The sequence below is a fragment of the Chiloscyllium plagiosum genome, unplaced genomic scaffold (genome assembly GCF_037043375.1).
Source record: "Chiloscyllium plagiosum isolate Xiang-an unplaced genomic scaffold, Cpla_swu_hap1 HiC_scaffold_10, whole genome shotgun sequence".
In the NCBI taxonomy this organism is placed as follows: domain Eukaryota; kingdom Metazoa; phylum Chordata; class Chondrichthyes; order Orectolobiformes; family Hemiscylliidae; genus Chiloscyllium; species Chiloscyllium plagiosum.
In genome coordinates, this window is record NW_028270148.1 from 53,799,915 (window position 1) to 53,824,035 (window position 24,121).

The 24,121-nt window shown below is 38.6% G+C and overlaps 1 protein-coding gene across 2 annotated transcripts in view; it reads right to left on the minus strand.

Annotated features, from left to right (window-relative positions):
• Nucleotides 1-254: 254 nt before the first annotated feature.
• Nucleotides 255-24,121, minus strand: part of LOC122552853 (uncharacterized) — a 63,150-nt gene continuing 39,283 nt past the window's right edge. For both annotated transcript variants that reach the window (XM_087991352.1, XM_043695894.2), the window contains exons 2-7: nt 23,613-23,736; nt 9,763-9,888; nt 6,731-6,786; nt 6,482-6,556; nt 2,916-3,008; nt 255-1,563 (exon numbers count right to left, since the gene is read on the minus strand). In XM_087991352.1, the coding sequence (XP_087847478.1) occupies nt 1,513-1,563; nt 2,916-3,008; nt 6,482-6,556; nt 6,731-6,786; nt 9,763-9,888; nt 23,613-23,694 (483 nt within the window). In that variant the 5' untranslated portion in view covers nt 23,695-23,736 and the 3' untranslated portion in view covers nt 255-1,512. The remainder of the gene's footprint in view (nt 1,564-2,915; nt 3,009-6,481; nt 6,557-6,730; nt 6,787-9,762; nt 9,889-23,612; nt 23,737-24,121) is intronic.

A 24,121-nucleotide genomic window follows, 5' to 3' on the forward strand; every position in this document is an offset into this window, starting at 1 on the left:
TTGAAAAACCCACGTCACCAACTCAAAACCTGAAATCGAAATTTACAGAGACTAATATATTAAAAAAATCATACATTTAAATGCCACAGTTTACATCACCAGGTAAATTCTGGTCATACCTACAAGGAAACAAATGTCAGGAGCATGGAGAAGAAAATACCAATAGAAAGCTTGAAGATGCATCAAAAAGTGTAAATGATTAAAATTTTTTAAAATAAATTTGCGCAGAAAAATGTCAAACTCCACCAACACAATTTCCCTTTTCTATACATTATTTTTTATTCACTGTAATAGGTGTACTTCATGTCTAGATAAACCATGGGTTTCAGCTTTCACAAAAAAATCTGAAAATTGCAGAATGTCATACAAAATATGAACAAATATTCTAAAAGTTCAAGTAAAAATGCAAGTTAACTTAAGATACCATGGAGCAGCACTTCTTAGTCAAAGACATTTATTCCAGATTCATTTGCAGTCAATCACGTTCTCAATTTTTTTTTTGAAATTTAATTGTCAAGTTTATCAAGACTCAAAGGTTTGCCTGTATGAGTTTGAATCACTTGTTTTCATCGACCTTTCACAGCATACAATGCAAATGAGATGAAAAAAAATTGTTCAATTTAATGGACATGAAAAGTTAAAGCACAGATTCAAAGTATAATCAAGCATAATTCTTGCGAGCACATACATAAAAACATGGTGTGAAGGCTGCAATTGTCGGAATTGAATGCCTTCTTTGATTTATTTAGTGTTACATTTCCATCAATGATCTGTATTTGGTTAGGACACATAGTTTCCCTTTTCTCATTCTTCCTTCAGCACACAGTATTCAAATAAAGACAAATCTGTTAGGCTTCAGCTCATCTTTTTCTAAAAGAATTCATTATAGAGATTGAATGCTATAGGTTTATGTTGTGTTACAAAATAACTTTGCTTCCAAAAAGAAGAGATTGAAGCATAACTTCCATAATCTTCACAAATTTTACCTGGTAATTCATGGACTTATAACAATAATTACTAATTATGGAGGATTCCCCAGAGACACTTTGATGCAGCATTTTAAACTCTACAGTCAGATAACACATTTGCAAACCTTATTCCCTATTTATATTAATAGAATGTAGTCATGATGTGCCTTCCCCTGTATTTTCTCATTACCGTGGAATGTATAATTTTTGTGAACATTGTCAGAACATGAAATTCTATCCAACAGGACAATTTTTTGAGAGATCAAATTATCAGAGTTATTTTAACAGGTTTTCCAAGGGCTGTGTGGTAAAACATTGAGAAACATCCTGAAAAATGCCGGTCTTGTTTCTGCTCTTTAATGTAAATTTCGCAAAATCATACATTCATATCTTTATATCTCTAACTGAAAGATTGCCTGCATCCATTTTTGAAGGGATTTTCCCTGAGCTATCCAAGTGAACATACTTCGCTTCAATGACAAAGTTCCTGCGATTATCAGACCCTGTGTTTCATGTTTTGAAATCCCACTGATGTACTTCTTCCTTACATTGCAGAGTTCAGGAACTGAAGGAGTTCAGCTCGATTTCGGTCTCTCTGTAGGATTAAAGAAATTTATGGGTTTCAATAGATTGAATGCATGTCATACAAAAAGAGAGTTCACACAGACTGGAGAATGTTGAGCATTGAGTGCCTGAGTTTCTGTTGCACTTTCTTGGATACAGGCTCCCAGTCAGAAAGCAAGTTTCATTCCAACACTAAATTTAAAATTGCAATAATCAATTTTTAAATAAAGCTCAAATGTTGTAAATTCAGAAAATTAGGCATTAAAATATTGGAAATGAAAGTTGATCAATATTTGAGAATGAACGAATGGTTGATACTTCTGAAATGTTAACCTTATTTTATCTTGTCAGATACAGGCCAACTGCTTTGTACTTTCTATTTTTAGTTGACATTTACTCAGCCATACAATGTGCCCAGATACATTCTACACATTTGCAAAGTTCAAAAAAGATTCAGTTTTCTTTCATTCTATTCCCAATTTTTAAGATTATTTTATTAGAAATTTAGCAGCCTCCAACACAGAATATATGTAACAAATATTACACAAAATTTCAGTAACTAAAACTGTCAGCTGAGCAATTCAACTCTTTTGCTCATAATGTGACGAGTAATATTAATTTTTGACATTAATAATTGACCATTGGATCAATAACCTCAAGAGATTTCTTTTACATTTGTTGCAATTATACCATACCATTATGTGTTGCAACCTGGGTGGCAGGGAAAGATTAAAAAGGCTGTGAAATCACACAAGTCATGAACTTTAATTGCAGTGTTGTGTAAGGACAGGGTACAAAAGTCAGCCAGAGCTCCCTCCCTTAGTCACTGCTAGAAAGTGTGCATATGAGGCAATCAGGTGATAAGAACAAAGTTTTATGCAATAATTGAAATCTCCTTATTGCATAATTTTCAGATAGATCAAATAAAGGATGCTACTTAATTCTGGTACTGTATCAGAGGGCTACAAGCGCTTTTGAACCTAACCGCAGCAAAAATGTCACCTTCAGAAGAAGTGCTGAAGAAATTTAAATTAAATAAGTTAAGTTGATGTGCAAACTGTTGGAAAGTCAACAGTTTAAAGCCTTGCAAAATCTTTATAGGTAACAGAAACTATTTCAAGTTGGGGTATAGTAGAAATTTTGGAAGTGGGTTCAATTGTGCAATTTTTAAAGTGTTGTGAGATGACAGAGGACCATGATTCAGTGCTGAAAATGCACAACCTCCTCAGGGCTGAGGTGTAAATCATGATTTTGCAGTCAGTCAGTACTTTTTATTTTACTTTCATCTTTCAATTTGATACATCACAGAAATTATAACAGTGCACATATATAATATTTCCCTATTAAGTTCATGTGCTCTTAAAAATAAACAAGTTCACATACCTCTTTATCACCTTTGGTCTTCTTAACTTTCATTTTTATTCTCTTTCCTGTAATCATGCTGTATGCATCACTTTTGCCCCTGTCTTTCAGAAACTGCAATTAGAATGATATTTTGTTAATACAAATGCACAGAACAAATAAAACACAATGTACTGATCACCACCTTGTGATCAAAGATGGAACTGCTAACTGATAGAATTCTTCCTTTTTGAATGAGACACTGAATAAATTCTAAACAGAGATTTAAACATTTTTTTTCTAGCTGGAAGGAAAAGGATTTCCTGAACTTCTGAAACACTTTCTGAAGGACATGAAGTGGTGAGATAAGTCTTTATTTTTGTAACAAGAGTGAGGCATTTGTCACAGCTCACAACATCATATGACTCAGTTACAAAGCTGTGGACGCGTAAGCAACAAGCAAAACCTATTAAGCATTCTATGCACTGAACTGCTGTTAGAACACATTTGTTTCACAGTGTATAGATGTTGCCAGGCTTTTATAACACCCAGCATCGTCAGAAAGACTTAAATTTGTCAAAATATACATTTTAAGAGAAAAACCCGAAGTGGAGATCATAACAAGAATATGCTTTTGAAATACCACACAGAACCTGTCAAGTGTTTAAAAACAACAAACATCAATTAGTTCGACTATCCACATGTTTTGTTAATCTTTACAATGCAATTTTAATTTATTAAAGTAATAAGAACAATTACACACTAATAAATCCAAAAATGTTGAAAGCTGTGCTCTTCCTGCTTCTCACTCTTTCTGATTTGAGTTACTAACCTTTGTATTTTAGATACAGTGCAATAATAATAATACTTTGTTCTCTAGAAAGAAGGCAAAGTATGTGAGTAAATGACTTGCCTGTGAAAAAGATGATTTCCTGATAGCTCTGCTTCCTTTGCTCTCATAGATCAAGATTATAGATCATGAAGCCAATCCTTAAGGTACCATCCTTTTCTCTGTTATAAGTAAGCTATTTCCTGACATACTCTCAGCAGATGAGGAACACTTCTACGAAAGACAAGAGCAAAGTAACCTCACCTCTGATGGATCAGATACTGATGCTCAACATATTTTTGCCTAGCCTATAGGTATAATTGTCTGCTATATGCAATGTATATTGATTGGAAAAAAATATGAAATAAAAGAGGGGACCAGTCTGAACATCATGCAATACTTTCATGGCTGACCTTCTGTTCCAATTTCCATTCCTCCATCCCTAGATTTCTTTAGCATCTAAAAAAATCTATCAATGTTAATCTTGAATGTTAATCAATGTCTGCATGTCTATAGTCCCCAGTGTAGAGAATTCCAAATATTTATAACCCTCTGACTGAACAAATTCTCCTCATTGCAGTAATAAATATCCAGTACCTTGTCTAAAGTCCCCTTGTCCTGGGGTCTTTGTATGAGGATGAGGAAGCATGGGGGCAGGGAGGTGCTGATGGCTACAAGCAATGCTGTAATGACTCTGACCTGCTCCAAGAAACTGTTCTCATTTCCTTTTTGCTGCAGGTTTGCCCAAAGTTGAGGAAATCAAGTGAAACGCTGTAAACTGCAATATTGTTTAAGTGAAAGGTTTCTGTTTCATTTAAATATTTATATTGCCAACCTCTCTTATGGAAGCAGGTTGGTTGCCCACTCCTTGTCACTGCCACTAATTCCCCCATCCTTAAACTTAGCAATAAGTGGATTAGGTTAAAATGCAGATTTTTAAAAATTTTAACATGCGAACCAGTCCTAACCCACATATTTCTGGGTGTTAAAATTCAGCATAAAAAGATCACCTGAAGGTTGCCATTTTTACTATGAGTATTTGCTGCAATTTCATTGAATCACGCTTGGAATGATTTATTGGTGGAATCAAACTTTCTCCATCTCTGATTTTCCTCTCTTACAATAACTCCATGTTTCTGGGTTTTCAATTGCCTGTCTGCACCTGTTTGTGGTTGGCTTCATGGTTCTCCTGAATAATTGCTGAACTGAAACCACTAACAAGGTACTCAACTAATAAGGAAATCACCATTATAATCACTGTGAGATTTGTAAATGTCACATGATCAAAAGTCAAGGTATATTAACATTGGATGTGAAGGCGGCTACAGTTTTTGCCTTGTTTTCTGAAAGGCAGGATGGAGGAGCATGTTTACAATACTGTAGCAATGTATGATATCAGCATATTAGGCAGCAAGATCGAGAAGAACTGCAATAATATTCATCTGAGTGATATTTATAATGAATAATATATCTTCTGAAAATCCCTCTAGGACCCAAGCTCACACTTAACGCACACAAAGAAAACACAAGTCTCCTTTTTGCTAATTTCTAAGAGCCCGGAAAAAGAAGACAGTCTCAGTTCAAGTTGCCAGCATAACCACACCACAATGCTTTTTTACAAGTTTGGCACAACTATCAATTTCATTTGGATGATTCATTAAACGTAGACATTGAAGGATCTGGCTGGGATCAGGATAAGGAAGTGTGATCAGTCAATAATGCAGAACAGGCCAATATTTTACTGAGACCCTTGCATTAAGAAAATATATTTGGCATTCTAAAGCTAGTTATTGCTATTGGTTGCAATAGCTGCTTTAAACAGAAATTCCAAAAATATATAGTGTAGGCAATGATAATTGTAAAACATAGCTGAAAAAGATGCACTTGCCTCTATAGTGTGAACTTCAACGCTGCAAGATCTCAAAACGAGAACTTGTGAACAAGAAATCTCAGGTGTTGAAAACATACATGAAAAGATTTAGTTTGATAATATTTTTATCTTCCATAAATAAAATGAAAAAAAGCACCAGCTCTTCAGATTTATAACTATAATGTTGTTTTATAGTTTCCATTTCTCACTAGTCCTACTGTATCCACTGGCCATCCCAATAATAGAAGGTTGTGAATCTACCTCAATCCTGTTACCTACAACCATACCACAGGAGTGTGCAATTAGAGTGCGATGGGTTTTATTATAAACACAGCATCTAATATAAATACTTAGAAATTCGTAACATAAAACTAAGGACAGAACACTTGATTTTAAAATGAGGATAGCACATCCCATTCCAATTAACCTCTAGTCTCTTAAAATTAAACTTTATTTTAACTCTCCGATGCCTCAGGAAACAAAAGTATTATTTATTTAAAAATAATGTTCATTCATTTACAGTTTGTACAGAAAAGGGATCAGAGATATCAAATTTAATCCACAAAATACCAGCAAAAAGGTCAGAGGAGCATTTAATGCAAATTGAACTTAAAATATTCAGTCACTGTAAATCTGCAGCACAGATGCGATGCCAAAACAGCGCAAACATCCCTATGGCTACAAAGCAAAGTGTTCTCTGACACATTGCAGGCAATATATTAGGAGAAACAATAAGGTGGGGTTGTTTTCAAAATATAGATAATTTTTAAGATCAGATGCGATGTGGTTAACTTGTGATTGTTAATTCAGATTATCAGCATTTCCTTATGAAATAAAAATAAAAGTAAACTAATTTTCTGGTTTCTTTTAATTTTTTGTTTTTAAATGAGCAACTGAAGGTTAAATTACCTTAGAAATCTGAACAGGCCCAGAACACACACTCTTTTTCTTCTTGTGCTTCTTTATTTTCTCTTTCTTCCCCCCCTAAAAGGAAGCAAATTGTTTAAACACCAGAAGAAAGTCTTTCCCTGGATTGAATAGGAAATGGGCATCAGTTCTGTTTCAAAATGATTTTGCACATAATACATTTATTCTAAAAATACTGTAACATGAGAAGAAACTTTAAAATAAGTATCCCAAGTATGCAGAAATTCTTACCTTTTTGTGTTGTTTTTCTTTCTTCCTTTTCTTTATTTTTGATCGTTTCTGGGAATCTGCCAAAACAACTACAAAATCAGCCTTGTGCATGAAATCCCCAGTAGGATTCCCTAAATATTTTAACATGCCATACTTAAAGAAAATATAATCATAAAAGATCAGTTGCCTAGTTATTGCTAAAGAATGTTCATTCATTTTCAATTGATTTCCTATGTTGCTTTATTTTTCACCTATATAGTAACCAAGAAAAATATTGATCCATAACACAACCTCGATTCTTCTCAAGAGTACATTACTGGTATAAAAATGGACACACATTATAAAATTCTGCACAGAACATACTTGCTTCTGATCAAAAGCACCTTAGAACATTTACACGTACTTGCTGAAGGTGTGGAAAACAAACATCCAGCTGTAAATGCAGAATGATGGTGAGATGTCTTGTAAAAAATTATATTTGGAGATTCTTTGTTTCATTTTACTGGATTCTCTCAGGATTTTAATTAAGTGATTAGGTATGCATTTTCTGTGAAAGACAGTTTGAGGAGTTCTTCTTTTCCATATTATTTTATGATAGAGATAATCTGCTACAGTGGTTTTCAAAGCTTTTCTTCAGGCTAGATTCAACATTTCAAAGTTGTTGTAATAATTTCCAAAGTAATTTCAGTTCTTGCTTTCTTCTTTCCAAGGAGTGCACAAAAATTCTCCACTCCTTCAAATTTGCTCAACTTTCCCTCATTTTCCTCTCTTGTATTTTATGCTTCTTCACTTAGATTTTATCCTTCATTTACACAGCTTCTGTTAGCTTTACAACACTGTGTCATCTACTATCCAATTATGGAGCAACAGTAATGGTGAGAGGGCTGAGCAAGTGGAATAAGAGTGGGCCATGAAACCGTAAGATTGATGTGAGACAATGGGACCATTTGGCAGGAATCATTGCAATTGTCACTAAAGTGCTAATATAATTCAGGCAAACTAAAGAAAATAAATATGATTTAGATCATTTCCTATGCCAATCCCTGCACTCCAGGACAGTGTTCATGCCCTCTGGTTTAAGAATTTTTTTTGAAGACTTATTAACAGTTAACAGCAGGATCCTGAACAGTGTTAATGTACAGAGGGACCTTGGGATTCAGGTCCATAACTCCATCAAAATGGCCAAACAAGTAGATGGGGTGGTAAAGGTCGCATACGGCTTGCTTGCCTTTCTTAGTCAGGGCATTGAGTACAAGAGTCAGGTCTTTAGACTTTAGTTAAATGTTTAGTTTATGTTTAGCAGCACGGTGGCACAGCGGTTAGCCCTGTTGCCTCACAGCGCCAGAGACCCGGGTTCAATTCCCACCTCAGGCAACTGCCTGTGTGGAGTTTGCACATTCTCCCCGTGTCTGCGTGGGTTTTCTCCGGGTGTTCTGGTTTCCTCCCACAGTCCAAAAATGTGCAGGTTAGGTGAATTGGCCATGCCAAATTGCCCGTAGTGTTAGGTGAAGGGGTAAATGTAGGGGAATGGGTCTGGGTGTGTTGCTCTTCGGAGGGTCGGTGTGAACTTGTTGGGCCGAAGGGCCTGTTTCTACACTGTAAGTAATCTAATCTAATCTAATCTAAACCATACAGAGTATTGCAATCAATTCTGTTTGCCACATTACAGGAAGTATGTGGAGGCTTCGGAGAGGGTGAAGAAGAGGTTTACCAGGATGCTACCTGGATTAGAGGGTATGTGATACAAGAGGAAATTTTTAAAAACTTGGGTTGTTTATCTGCAGCAGCAGAGACGGAGGAGAAATTTGATAGAAATATTATGAGATGCACAGATAGGATTGATGGTCAGAACCTTTTCCCAGAGTTGAAGTGTTTAATATTGAGAGGGTGGGGGACATGCATTTAAGGTAAGGGGGGTGGGGGTGTTCAAAGAAGATGTGGGGGGAGGGGCAAGTTTTTTTTTTAACAGAGTGGTAGGAGGCTGCAATGCATTGCTAGGGCAAATGGTGGACGTAGATATGAGAGGGGCATTTTAGGGACTTTTAGATAAGCACATGAATATACAAAGAATGGAGGGATATAGACCAAGGGCATGCAGAAGGGCTTAGTTTAATCTGGTATCATGTTTGGCACAACATCATGGACTGAAGGGCCCGTTCCTGTGCTGTACTATTCCATGTTCGAGGTTATTCATGGGATGTGGACCTTGTTGGCAAGGTCAGTACTTATTGTCCATTCCTAATTATCCTTGTGAAAGTAGTGGTGAGACATGTTTTTGAACAGCTGCAGCCAACAAGGTCCATGTGCCAACAAGGTCCACATCCCATGAATAACCTCGAACATGGAATAGTACAGCACAGGAACGGGCCCTTCAGTCCATGATACAAGTAAAGCTATAATGCTGTTAGGAAGGGAGTTCCAGGATTGCGACCCATTAACAGCAATGGAACAGTAATATACTTCCAGGTCAAGATGGGGTGTGACTTGGAGAAGAACTTGCAGGTAGTTGTATTCCCATGTATCTGTTGCTCTTAACTATTGATCAATTGATAATACCTGAACTGTCACCCCGTGGCAGTAATCAATCATTCCCAACAGTTTTGGATTATTCTACATCACACAGGAAAAAGATTCCTACAATGCTCAGAAACAGAAAGGAATATAAACTCTGGCCCAAGATGAAATGGTATTCCATATATAACATCAAAATTCCATTCTCTGATTGTAATATTAGTGTAAGAAGCCCACATTGTCAAACAATTTGCTTCAGAAAATCATGAAATTGTAATATAAGCAGCCCTCAACCTGAAGTTCTAATTCCAACGATAGGGACAGCTATAATATTCACCATCTCAATTCCCATGAAAAGTTCAGAATTATTTGGTAAAACAATGAAAGCCTTTAACTTGTGGTAAAAATGGTACTCCAGCTCCCCACCTTTCACAGATAAAACAGATCTTGTAAATCAACAGATAAGTAACATGACATGTTTTAAGTACTTCACTCTTCAAATTCAAAGTGAGTTTCAGCTACTCCGTGCTTTATGCACTTACCTCTACTACTAGACCTGCTTCTGCTTCTTGAGGATGACGACAAACTTGAAGAGGATGAACTTGATGATGATGATGTCGTGGAGGAGGACCTACTTCTGCTTCGTTTTCTTTCTCTTTTTGTTTTTCCTATATAAAAGAATATTTGCACATTTGGAACAATGTATTAATAGTTTATCGATAAAGTTAAAGTCGGTAAAATGTGGAGCTGGAAAAAGCACAGCAGGTTAAGCAGCATCACAACAGCAGGAGAGTCGACATTTCGGGCAGGACCCTTCATCAGTCCTGCTTTTTCCAGCTCCATATTTTATCAACTGACTTTCCAGCATCTGCAGTCCTCATTACCACCAACCTGCAAAGTTTCTTACACAAATCATTATACTTCTCCAGTAAGTAAACCGAAACTGAACTATTAAAATTCTTTTCCAGTGCAGTTACAGGTTTTATATTTAAACTTCCACAAATTCTAAAGTGGATAGTGACACCAACTGCAAAGTTAGCTCTTAGCACAACACCTGACTACTTGGGACCAGCTAACTCAGGACATGCCTTTATCTTTGGCTCAATTTCACACCATACAGATTACAGTTGCCCAATTAGCCGCTGGATGATCAAAGTCAATTTTTTATATTGCTCTTATTTCTGAAATATCATTTGCATTTATATAGCACCTTTAAAGTCATAAAACTTTCTAAAGCATTGGAAAACTATCAGCTGTGTGAGCCACCTCAAGATGCATTACAGTAGGTGATTGAAAATTTTGGGAAAAAAGATATGTTTTAAAGATTGCCCTAAAAAAAAAACGACAGTGAAACAAAGAAAATTAAAGAGCTTTAGGCTGGTATGACTGAAAGCACAACTGTTAATGGCGAAATGCTTAAAAAAAATCAGAAACGCACAAGAGGCCAGAATTTTTTTTTTAGATTACATTACAGCGTGGAAACAGGCCCTTCGGCCAAACAAGTCCACACTGACCCGCCGAAGCGCAACCCACCCATGCCCCTTACCTAACACTACGGGCAATTTAGCATGGCCAATTCACCTGACCTGCACATCTTTGGACTGTGGGAGGAAACCGGAGCACCCGGAGGAAACCCACGCAGACACGGGGAGAATGTGCAAACTCCACACAGTCAGTCAGTCGCCTGAGGCGGGAATTGAACCCGGGTCTCTAGCGCTGTGAGGCAGCAGTGCTAACCACTGTGCCACCGTGCCGCCCAATTGAAGAGTAATGAACTCAATCAGTTATAGAGCTGGAGAAGAAGGTTGGAGAAAGGCCATGGAGGGACTGAAACATGGCTGAGTTGTTGTTTGACCAGAGCCCAGTGTACATCAGTAAGCACAAGTCTGATGGATAAATAAAACTTGGTTCGAGTTAAGATATGGGCAGTGAAGCTTTGGGTGAGCTCAAGTTTACAATGGGAGCAAATTGAATGATCAGCCAAGAAAGTTCTAATATAGGCAAGAACTACCCTCAGTGTGAAACTTTACAGATTTATGCATTGTATTAGTCATAGAGATGCACAGCACGGAAACAGACCCTTCCGTCCAACTCATCCATGCCGACCAGATATCCCATCACAATCTAGTCCCACCTGCCAGCACCCAGCCCAGCCTCCAAACCCCTCCCTATTCATATACCCATCCAGATGCCTTTTAAATGTTGCAATTGTACTAGCCTCCACCAAGCCTCTGGCAGCTCATTCCACACACGCACAACACCCTGCATAAAAAGGTTGCCTCTTAGGTCTCTTTAATATCTTTCCCTTCTCACCCTAAACCTATGCCCTCTAGTTCTCCCACCCCAGTGAAAAGATCTTGTCTATTTACCCTATCCATGCCCCTCATGATTTTATGAACCTCTATAAGGTCAGCCCTCAGGCTCCGACGCTCCAGGGAAAACAGCCCCAGCCTGTTCAACCTCTCCCTGCAGCTCAAATCCTCCAACCCTGGCAACATTAGATTAGATTAGATTACTTACAGTGTGGAAACAGGCCCTTCGGCCCAACAAGTCCACACCGACCCGCCGAAGCGTATACCACCCAGACCCATACTCCTACGTTTACCCCTTCACCTAAAACTACGAGCAATTTAGCATGGCCAATTCACCTAACCTGCACATTTTTGGATTGTGGGAGGAAACCGGAGCACCCGGAGGAAACCCACACAGCCACGGGGAGAATGTGCAAACTCCACACAGAGAGTCGCCTGAGGCGGGAGTTGAACCCGGGTCTCAGTCCCTTAGTGTGGACTGGTTGGGCCTAAGGGCTTGTTTTTGCACTGAAGGGAATCTAATCTAATCTAATCTAAATCTATCCATGAAATATTGTGTTACAGGCTATCTTTATTAACTTACCTACCAGCTCACTATATTTATTTATACCAGGTTCCCGTTCGTTCATCCTTAACCCTTTACTAACCTGTTATTTACGATAACATGGTTTCATCCATTCATTCATAAAACCGTCATTCATTCCTGATGAAGGGCTTATGCCCGAACCGTTGATTCTCCTGCTCCTCGGATGCTGCCTGACTTGCTGTGCTTTTCAAGCACCACAATCTCGACTCTGATCTCCAGCATCTGCAGCCCTCACTTTCTCCTAATGGTTCTGAGGTAGCCAAATTTAAAAACAATCGTTTCAAACCCATTACTGCATTTTCACACCTTATCAGTATACAGAACAATAACATGCATATCAAATCTCCAAGAAACAATATTATATTAATCAGTCCATATTAACCATCTTCTGGACCTAAATAGATTAAGTACCTATTAAATACCTTTTAATTGGGCATTATCCCTTTAAGAAACTAACTAACAAAACTGCGCTTGCATGAAATTGCATGAATGAATGAAACTCATACCGGCAAATAGTAAGTAAATCTCACAAGCCGGCTACAGTAATTAGTTTAATATCCTTTATTCTTTTATTACAATTTCTATTTAGAGTTTATAGGCCTAGTATTTTTGCTAACATTTATTAATTTAAAAGACAAAAGAGCTAACACCTCTTAATTACGCAACCAGACCAGACAGACATCCCGTCAGAAGTAGCAGCCAGCAATTAGCATGTTTTAACCCATCTCCTGTCTCCCAGGACAGAAGCCCTTCAAACCTTTGTGTACTATAGATAAAAATGTAACACCATAGTAATGGAATTTTTAATATATGTAAGAACTGTGTCTAAAGGGGCTCTTATAAGAACTGTGTTTCGGAATTCTATTGCCACCTCAAACTTGTGCTGTGATTGCTGAATAAAGAGGCTATTTTTGCCACTCACTGATTTCGGTCATTATTTGAACATGATCCCACACCCCTCTCAACTTAACCTACGCCCTCTACTTTTGGACTCCCCTACTCTAAGGAAAAGACGTTGGCTATTCATCTTATCCAGGCTCCTCATGATTTTATAAATCTCTGTAAGGTCACTTGACAGCCTCTGATGGTCCAAGGAAAATAGACCCAGCTTATTCAGCCTCTCCCTATAGCTCAAATCTTCCAATCCCAGCAACATCCTTGTAAGTCTTTTCTGAACCCTTTCAGCTTTCACAACATCCTTCCTATAGCTAAGTGACCAGCACTGAATGCAATATTCTAAAAGTGGCCTAGCCAATGTCCTATACAGCGGCAACACAATCACCTATACTAAATGCACCGACCAATAAAGGCAAGCGTATCAAATGCCTTCTTCACTACCCCGTCAATCTGTGACTCCACTTTCAATGAACTATGAACCTACACCCAAGGTCTCTTTTTTTCGGCAACACTACCCAGGACCTTACCATTAAGTGTATAAGTCCTGCCTTGATTTGCCTTTCCAAAATGCAGCATCTCACATTTATTTAAATTCTATATATCACTCCTTGGCCAATTTGACCATATGATCAAGATCCTGTTGTACTGTGAAGAAACATTCTTCCCTGTCCACAGCACCACGAAATTTGGGATGAAACTGCTCCCTGGTTTGAAAAATGTGGTGCTGGAAAAATACAGCAGGCCAGGCAGCATCCGAGAAGCAGGAGAATTGACGTTTCGGGCATAAGCCCTTCTTCAGGAATCTTCTGCAGTCCTCACTTTCTCCTAATGAAACTGTTCCCTACCTACTTTGCAATGCCAACATATGAATTAAGGGCAGGAGTAAGCCAATCAGTTTTATAAGGTCAAGCTGGTCTGATTAGTCCATTTTCATGGCTGCCCTGATAATCATTCCTTTTTTATCAAGAATTTATCTACATCTGCCTCAAAAATAGTCAAGTTCTTCCACCATCTCATAAGGAAAATAGTTTCAAAGGTGCATGACCCTCTATGAGAAAAAATTCTCATCACCTCTGTCTTAAATGGTTGACCCCTTATTTTTAAATGATGAAACCAGTTCTAGATTCTACCATAAGAGAAAACATACTTTCTACATCCACCCTATCAATACCCGCTTACCTAGAACATCTTCTAACCATGTCAACATGTTACCCCCTGCATGATATGCTTCTTTTTTCACAATAACATTACCAAATGACTCTGAAAATCTAAGCATAGTACATCCACTGAATCGAGTGACTCTACATGATTGTCTTGCTATAATACTTTAAAAATAAGTTCTAAATCTTCCCTGTGACAGATGTTAAACTAACTAGCCTGCAACTTCCTGCTTTCCATTTCCATCGCTTTTTGAATAAAAGAGTCACATGCACAATCTTCCAATCGAATAGAACTTTTCCTGAATCTCGGGAGTTTGAAAAAGTAAAACCAATAAGCCAACTAGCAATTTATTTTAAGATCTTGCTTTGAAGTCCGTCAGAATCTGGGCAATTATCAGCCCATAGCTCAAACAATATGCTCAGTATCACTTCCCCAATGCTTGTAATTTTGAGACCCCTTTTCATTTTCTGTTTTAGTTATTTCTGGGATGTTACCTGTATCTTCTGTAAGTGAAGACTGATGCAAAGTACCTGTTCCATTCATCAGTCTTCTTATTTTCCATCATTATTTCTCCAGAATCATATTCTTAGGACCAATGCTCACTTGGTTAACTTCTGTAAAAAAATCTAACGTTTCCAGCTACTTTTCAGTCTAGTAATTTTACCATTTCTTAGCTGTGTTTTATAATCTGTCAAATTTTCTGATCCACCAACCACCTTAATACAATGATATGCTTTGGTTATAAGTTTAAAATGATCTTTAACTTTCATAGCTAATCACAGATCTCCTTGGAATTTTTCATCCTGTTGAAATGTATTCTGTGTTTTCTGAAATAACATCTTAAAATGTCTGCCACTGCATCTCTCTTGAACTCTCTATCTCTATTAATTTGCCAGTTCACTTTTGCTAGCTCTGCTTTTATGCCCTCATAATTGCCCTCATTCAATTTTAAAATACAAATCTTGAACTCACTCTTCTCTCCATTAAAGTGAATGTAAAATTTAGTCATATTATGATCATTGCTACCGAGGGGCACCTTCACATGAAGTTTTAGTTAATCTTATCTCATTGTACAATACTAGGTCTAGAATATTGTATGAGAAAATGAGGTCTGCAGATGCTGGAGATCAGAGATGGAAATGTGTTGCTGGAGAAGCGCAGCAGGTCAGGCAGCATCTAGGGAACAGAAGGGCTAATGCCCAAAACGTCGATTCTCCTGTTCCCTAGATGCTGCCTGACCTGCTGCGCTTCTCCAGCAACACATTTCCATCTAGCATATTGTATCCCAAGCAGCAATCTCTGTTCATTTAATGGTCAACCTTTGCTCTCTAGTTGGCTCAAATGCAAATATCTAACAATGTACTATTTTGTTCACTAAATACACTTTGTTGTATGCACAAAAGATGCTCCTACATCACTGCTGCCATTTTGTAGCCATTATTATTCATTTGGTCTTACGTTCATCCCTAAATATTCTGTTTGATCTCAATTCCTTGCACGCAACTCCACAAGAGACTGGCTAGTTTATTAACATTTCTAAGTTACATACACTATATCCTTATCTGAGGCTTGGTTAGCTTTGTTGGCTGGAGTTCTGCTTTACAAAAGGGTTAGGTTTAGGGTTAGTGGAGAGTGACACCAACAGTGCATTTTCAATTCCTGCTCCAGTTGAGGTTACTATGAAGGACCCTCCTCATCAACCTTGCCCCTTGCCTGAAATACGGTTAATCCCGAGGTTAAATCGTCACTCACTAATGAGAGAGCAACCCTACGATCCACTAGAACAATGGCAACTTTACCTTTATCGTTTACATTCCTATTTGTAAGATTTTTTAAAGTAGTATCTGAGACCCACACTATGCAATACTTACAGTTGTTTAAAAATAAGAACAGTTTTGAATTTTAAGGCACGTCTAAGCTTCCATGCTGTCTTTACCACAACTCCTAGGTTTGCTGTTACTTTGCTCTTCCAAGTTTCGTCTTCTTACTGTAGTTTTGTTTTCCAACAGTTAAGTACATTTATTTAAGTTTACTGATTAATGTCCGTATTTTACGATTAGCGATGAAGTGATGATGCTTGTCATTGCCCACAAAGATTTAACAACCGCTGTAGCATAGGTTTCCCATTTTGAATCTTCTGCAAAGTCATGGGGCTTCCAGTTATTTCATCATAAGCAACTAGTTACACTTAATTACACCTTATTGAGTATGAATTAAGTCACTGGCCATATACAGGTGATTAAAGTAGAAACTGAAATGTCAAACATTTCATAATTTTAAAAATACGAAAATGCTATTTTAAAAGGGGGAAATCAGACATTCCACAAATATAAAATCAGCTTTTCAAGGTCAGAGTGGTTTTTCAACAGCAATTAAAATTAATTCAACAACCTTTGCAAGGCTTTTAACAGTCAGACCCACACTGTAAAAGGACAAGCTCTCGTCAGTTCAATGATTCTCAATTGCTGTAAGTCTGGGATAGGAACCCAATGGAGAAGTCTAAAATCACTAATAGTAACTTCTGGTTTTCTGCGTATAAGTACACATTTACAAACATTGAATGTTGCTGTCAGTTTCAGAGGAGTGATAACAGCAAATGTGTTTTGCCATTATTATTATTATTGCACAATCTTTCTTTCAATAGGCATGAAGCAGCAGAAATCATTCCTTCAGAGATTCCACACAGGCACAGAGATTCCTGAACAGCCTTTTTAATGCTGTAAAATTATATGATTTGAAAATTATTTTTACATTGCTTGTTGTGATTCATGTGTCAGTTGTCTTCACAGGTTAATAGCGTTGCATTGCCTCATGATTCTGGATGGTTAATCTCCCACACTTGTTCCATTATCTGACTTAATGTCAATTTTGATTTTCACATCCATTCTCAACAACACCAGTCTTGTTTCATGGTATTTTGCCAGGTTCTCTCTGATCATCCTACATCTACCTGACGTTCATCCATATTGCGTTTCAAGCACCAATGTCCATCTTTGTCCATTTAATTGCCACACTTTGTAGCTTCCCCTCACAAGCCTAGAATCAATTTAACAAATTGATTTTTAACATTCTTATAGTGCTGTAATCTACCACCATGAAATGTAACCTGCAGTTCTTACTAACTCTTTCCCAGCACCCATGAGGAAAAAAATAGCAGAGGAAGAAACAAGAAAGAAGTGACATTCAGAAATGAGAAAGGGAGAGAGACACAGAAGCATGTGAGAAGACAGGCTGAAAACAAGCAGAAACTTACATTGACCAGTTAGAAAAGAAACATTTGCATTCATGTTGCACCACTCACAATTGGAGAACATCCCAATGTACCTTACAGCAGTTTAAGTACTTCTGAATTGCAGTTACTGTTGTATTGTAGGAAACATAACAACTACTCAGTATGCACAGCCCTCAGTGCCAGCCTGGTTGTGTCAAATCTCTGGAGTGGGATGCAAACCCATTCAACCCTTCAGAGTTGAAGGGAAGAGTGCCAGTATTGAGTCACAGCTGATACATATGCAAGACAGGCATACGCTATCCTCCAATATGGAACAATTCTGGGGATCTACTTGTAACACCATTTAGTTTGCACTTTATGTTTCTCAAACAATTAATTCTGATAAAGTGTTATGACGAGACGAGCAGGAGTGAATCAGCTCCCTTCGTTTTAACCCTCTTGCTTAACCAAAACAACAATGTCTAATTCTTTTCAGCACACAGCTTCCTCACATTTTCATTAAACACAATTTCCCAGCTAAAAATTTAAAAAGTCAATTACGAGGTTGTGGTACCTAGAATTGGATACAGTACTCCTATTGAGGACTAATCATGTTTTGTACAGGTCCACCAAATTTCCTTGCTGTCGCACATTTTGTTTTAAATTTGGTCATGGGATGTGGTTTCCACTAATTAGGCCAATATTTATTATCCACCCCTAGTTGCCTTGGAGAAGGTGATGGCAAACTGCCTTTGTGAACTGCTGCAATCCATGGGGTGCAAGGACACCCATTATGTGATTGGGAAGGGAGTTGCAGGATTTTGACTCAGCAAGTGAGGGAACAGTGAAATATTTCCAAATCAGATTGGTGTGTGGTTTAGAGGGGGACTTGGAAGTGATGGTGTTCTATTGTACCCACTGCCCTTGTCCTTCTAGATGATAGTGATTGTGGGTTTCAAAGGTGTTTAAATTTCTGCAGTGCAACCTGTAGATCACACACAGTGCTGTCACTGTCTGCCTGTGGTGGAAGGAATGAAGGTGTGCCATTCAAATGGACTGCTTTGTGCTGGATGGTCCCAAGTTTCTTGGATGTTGTTAGAGCAGGACTCATCTAGGTAAGCAGGGAGTATTCCCTCACACACCTGACTTATGCCTTGTAGGTGTGGACAGTCACTGCTAGATTGCTAGCCTCTGATCTGCTCTTGTAGCCATGATATTTATAATGTTTACTCTATTTAGTTTCTGGTCAATGGCAAAATGCCAGATAACGCCACTGAATATTAAGGGGTGGTGCTTACCTTTTCTCATGTTGGAGATTGTCATTGCCTGGCACTGTGTGGTGTGAATGTTAATTCCCACTTTTTACCCAAGCTTGAATATTGTCTAGGTCTTGCTACATTTGGACACAGACTGCTTCAGTATTTGCGAATAGTGCTGAATGTAGTGTCATCATCAGCGAACATCCTAACTTCTGATATTATGATGGAGGGATGAAGCAGCTGAAGTTAGCTGGGCCCAGAACATCACACTGAGAAACACCTGCTGAATGCCCTGGTGCTGTGATGATTGTCCTCCAACAATTACGATTGTCATTTGCACTCGGTATAACTCCAATCAGCAGAGAGTTCTTCCCCTGATTCATGTTGACTCTAGGTTTCCTAGGGCTGCTTGATGCCACATACTGTAAAGTATGACTTTGACATCAAGAGCAGTCACTTGTACCTCATCTCTGGAGTTCAACTCTTATGACTACTTGCAAGCCAAGAATGTAACGAGCTCAGCTGTTGAGTGGGCCTGGCATAAGCCAAACTAAGCATCAGTGAACAGTTTATTGCTAACCAAGTGTCTCTTGATAGTATTGTTAATGACATCTTTCATTACTAACTTGATGATCAAGGATACACTGATAGGGTGGTAACTGGCTGAGTTGGATTTGCCCTGCTTTTTGTGCACAGGACATACCTGGGCAAATTTCCACATTGTCAGGTAGACGTCAGTGTTAGTTGTACTGGATCTGCTTGACTTGGGGTGCAGCAAGTTCTGGAGCACAAGTCTTCAGTACTATTTCCAGAATATTGTCAGGTCTCATTGCCTTTGCAGTATCCAATGCCTGCAGACCTGTCTTGATGTCAGGTGGTTTGAATTCAAATGTCTGAAGACTGGCTGGGGATCTCTGAAGGAGGCTGAAATAATCATCCAGGAGAAAGTAAGGAATGCAGATGCTGGAGATCAGAGTTGAAAAGTGTGGTGCTGAAAAAACACAGCTAGTCAACCAGCATCCAAGGAGCAGGAGAATCAACGTTTTAAGCATAAGCCCTCGAAATGATCATCCATCCAAGATGCTTACAAATGCTTCACCCTTATTTTTTGCACTGATGTGCTGGGCACCCTCATCACTGAGGGATGGAAAACTTCTGGAGCCTTCCTGTCCATCAGCTATTTAATTGTCCACAATCATGCACAACTGAACGTGGTGGGTCTGAACAGCATGAATAGTGGGATCACTTAGCTCTGAACAACTTGCTGATTATGCTGTTTGGTAAGTAAGCAGTCCTGTGTTGACACCTCAATTTTAGCTATGCCTGGCATGCCCCCCTGCACTGTTCACTGAACGAGGATTGATCCTAGCTTGATGGCAAAGATAGAGAGTGGTTTTGCCAAACCATGAGGTGATAGATTCTGGCTGAAATCACTTCTGCTGCCGTTTATGACACACAGTATCTGGTCTTGAGTTGCTACATTTATTCAAAATCTATCCCATTTTATAAAATCATTAGAGACATGAATAGGGTGAATGGCTTTCTTCTCGGACAGGGTAGTTCAAAACCAGAGGACTTAGATTTAAGATGAGGGGGACTGATTTAAAAAGGACCTGAGGGGTAACTTTTTCATGCAGAGGGTGGTCAGTGTATGGAATGAGCTGCCAAAGGGACTGGTGGAGGCAGATACAATTACAACATTTAAAAGGTATCTGGATGGGTATATAAATAGAAAGGGTTTAGAGGGATATGGGCCAAATGCTGACAAGAGGGACTAAAACAGACTGAGATGCCTGGTCAGCATGGATGAATTGAATCGTGCTGTACAATTCGATTAGGTAATGCCATAACTCTATGTCTATTTACTTAACCCAGGTTATGCTTTGCTACCTGCTTTCTGAATCAGTCCTGCCATCTTCTAACAACTTGTGGATACATGCAAAGTTGTAAAATCTCTCTGTCCCACACCCCTTTAAAACTGTAAACTTTATTTTACATTGCCTATCCTCATTCTTCATATCAAAATGTATCACATCTGGAATCTCTCTGAATGTATCACATCTCTCTGAATTAAATTTCATCTGCTGAATGCCTGCCCATTCCACAAGTCCATGTCCACTTGAAGTCTCTCATGACCCCTCCATATTCACGGCATTTTGAAATGTTGCATTATTTGCAAATTCTGAAACAATACTTTGTTCCAACTAAGTCCAAGTCATTAACATAGATAAAAAAAAGCAGTTCTAGTGTCTTCCGCCTATCCAAAACAAAATTCACTTGTCGGTTTCACGTTGCTCAACTAATGTCATATCCAAGTTTCTACTGTCCCTTTTATTCCACAAGGTGAGATTCCTTTATGCAGGATTGGAACACAGCCACAACCACACCTTCTGCTTACACAGCACTTACTCATTTTACTGTAGGAGACTAACCTCTGTGGGCAGAGCCCTTGCTGGTTATGCATTCAGCCCATGGAATGGTATGTTAAACACAGAAATGGTATCGTTCTGGGAGGCAGTGGAAAGGGCTGTTGCAACTATAAAAGGTTTTTGAAGAAGCAAACTTGGCCAAAGACATGGCAAGGTGTAACGGGGCACTGCTAGTGACTAAAGCAAATTGGCAAGAAAGCAGTATAACCAGTGGGATGTTGGAAGAATGGCAGCAGCCCTTAACTAAAGGCTGATGATATCTCAGATAATGCAGATGGTGCTAATAGCTAATAAGGGTGGTATATGTATCCATTGTGGTTAAAGTATTCCCAGAAAAAAAACAGGGGCAAATTCATATTAGTGTTTAAGATTGGAATGAGAAAAGATTGCAGTCTTAGACGAGGTGATTATGACTGCGGTAAGGCCATAAGTGAACTCCAAATTTGTATCAGATGCGAAGTCAGCCAACCTCCAGTAGGATTCCAGAGGGGTAATGGTGGATGAAGGATTTCAGCAAACGTTCTACCTAAAATAGGTTGGTTGGAAAAGGGATCCAAACGCAGAAACGTCAGGGGACAACGGGGGAAGGTAAAATTAGGTCATGTTTGTTTGTTAGGTCATACTGAATCACAGAATTGTTACAGTTCAGCAGGAGGTCATTCAGCCCATTGTGCTGCATCAGCGCCTCAAATGAGCATCATGAACATCTTCAGCTTCTCTCACACACCATTGCACATGATTTCTATCCAAATAATCATCCAATGCCCTCTTGATTGTCTCAATCGAATTTTTCTCTACCACATTTCCAGGCAGTGAATTCCACAATCTAATTACTCGCTGTGTGAAGAAGCTTTTCTTGCTTCTTCTGCACATCACTTTAAATCCATGCACTCTCATCCTTGTTCCTTTTATGAGCGCGAACAACTTCTCTCTATTTATTCTAGCCAGTCCATTCAGGATTTTGAAAACCTCTATCAAATCTCATCTCAGCTTTGTTCTGTCTGTGGGGAACAGGCCCAACTTCTTCAATCTATCTGCATAACTGAAGCTTCTCATTCCTGGAAACCATTCTTCTAAGTCACTTCTGTGCTCTCTCCAACACATTCACGTCTGTTCTATAAAGTGGCACCTAAAACTGTGTACAATGGTCCAGCTGAGGAACAGCAAATGTCTTGAACAAGTTCAACATCATCTTGCTCTTGTACTCTCCACTCTTAATAAAACCATGGATACTGCATGTTTTATTAACTGCAGATTTGTCCTGCCATCTTCAATGATCTGTGCACAAATACACAGAGGTTCCTCTGTGCCTGTCTCATGTTAGAAGTCTCCCTCCTACTTTATATTGTCTTTCAATGTTCTTCATACCAAAGTGTACTACCTCATACTTCTCTGCACTGAACTTCACGTCACCTATCCGCCCTCCACACCAACTTGCCAATGTCATTTGGAGTTTCCGACATTTTTCCTCACAATTTACAATTCTTTCAAGTTTTGTGTCATCTGCAAATTGTCCCCTGCTCACCAAGATCTAGATAATTAATAGCAATTCATAATCATGAACAGGAAAAGCAAAGGTCCCAATCCAGACTCCTGGGGAACTTGATTACAAACCCTACTCCTGCCCAAAAATACCCATTGATGATTACTCTCTGTTTCCTACCACTCAGCTAATTTTGTATCCACATTGTTACTGTCCTTTCCATGATCCATAACTTTCCTCACAAGTCTGTTCAGTGGTATTTTACAGAACAGAATTTCCCAGAATAGGAGACCAGATAGTTGATGTGTCCTGAAATTGTGAAAATATGTTACGGAGGAAACAGGGACTTGAGTGCTTTTAATATGTGTCACACACCGTATAGTTGAGCTTAAAAATGTTTTGCTGGAAAAGCGCAGCAGGTCAGGCAGCATCCAAGGAGGAGAATTGACGTTTCGGGCATAAGCCCTTCTTCAGGAATTCCTGAATTCTCCTTGGATGTTGCCTGACCTGCTGCGCTTTTCCAGCAACACATTTTTAAGCTCTGATCTCCAGCATCTGCAGTCCTCACTTTCTCCACTGTATAGTTGAGACAGGGTCTCAGACTTAAGAGACCTGTTCACTTGTATATATGCTCGAATAAAAATCTTTGCTTACTTGAACCCCACAGTCTTGACCCCAACAAACATAAATCAATTTATAACTGAAAGCAATTTTTTTTTGTCTTTCACTCACTAGCCAGAACCCCCATTTCACAGAGGCATTTAGAATTAACTTAGAATTAATTAACAAATTAGAGGCATTTGAATGATAAAACAGGTAGGGCAACTGGAGATGTTTCTAATCTGAAGGCCGACTTAGGAGCAATAGTTATGCATGCCAGATTGTAGAACAAATGAAACAGAGAGGTTCCTGTGACTAAAATAGAGACAATGCTTCAAAAACACAACTTCAGAGCATTGAGGAAGTGCCAGTAGTGGCTCGTGGCAGAGGGCTGTTGTAATTTTGATGTTCGAGAGTAATGGCAGATAGCAGAATTATTAAAAACAATCAGTACCTCTGTCTCTTGTTTTGTGTTCTTCTGAAGATGTGCTGGGATTCTTAATTTTCCTTCTGTCACTGTCTATCCTTCTCTCCATAATAAACCAGACAATCACAGATTTTACTAACAAAAAAAAGGCCTAGAACAGATCAAAATAATTCCAATGAGTACATTAAGCATGAATACAATTATATTTCACAATGGCTGATTAAGCAGCATACTGAGCTGATTTACACAGGAGCCTGAATTGTTCATCTCAGTTAAGAATCTTTGAAGGACTTCTGCTAGTATTTCAAAAGCATGATTATGATTACTTTCTTGGTTTTCATTTGCTTTTATTTTAGAATGGTTTTAATATGCACTGGGATAGTTTTGAAGTTTATACTATGGTGTTGAGAACTTAACTGAAGATCTGGAAAATATTGTTGTGCTTCCTGGAAAGTGCCTCAGGATATCCAACCCAAGTGGACACCAATCCATTGACAGAATGGAAATGCTCTGAGTGTAGGCCAGAGTCTGGAGGG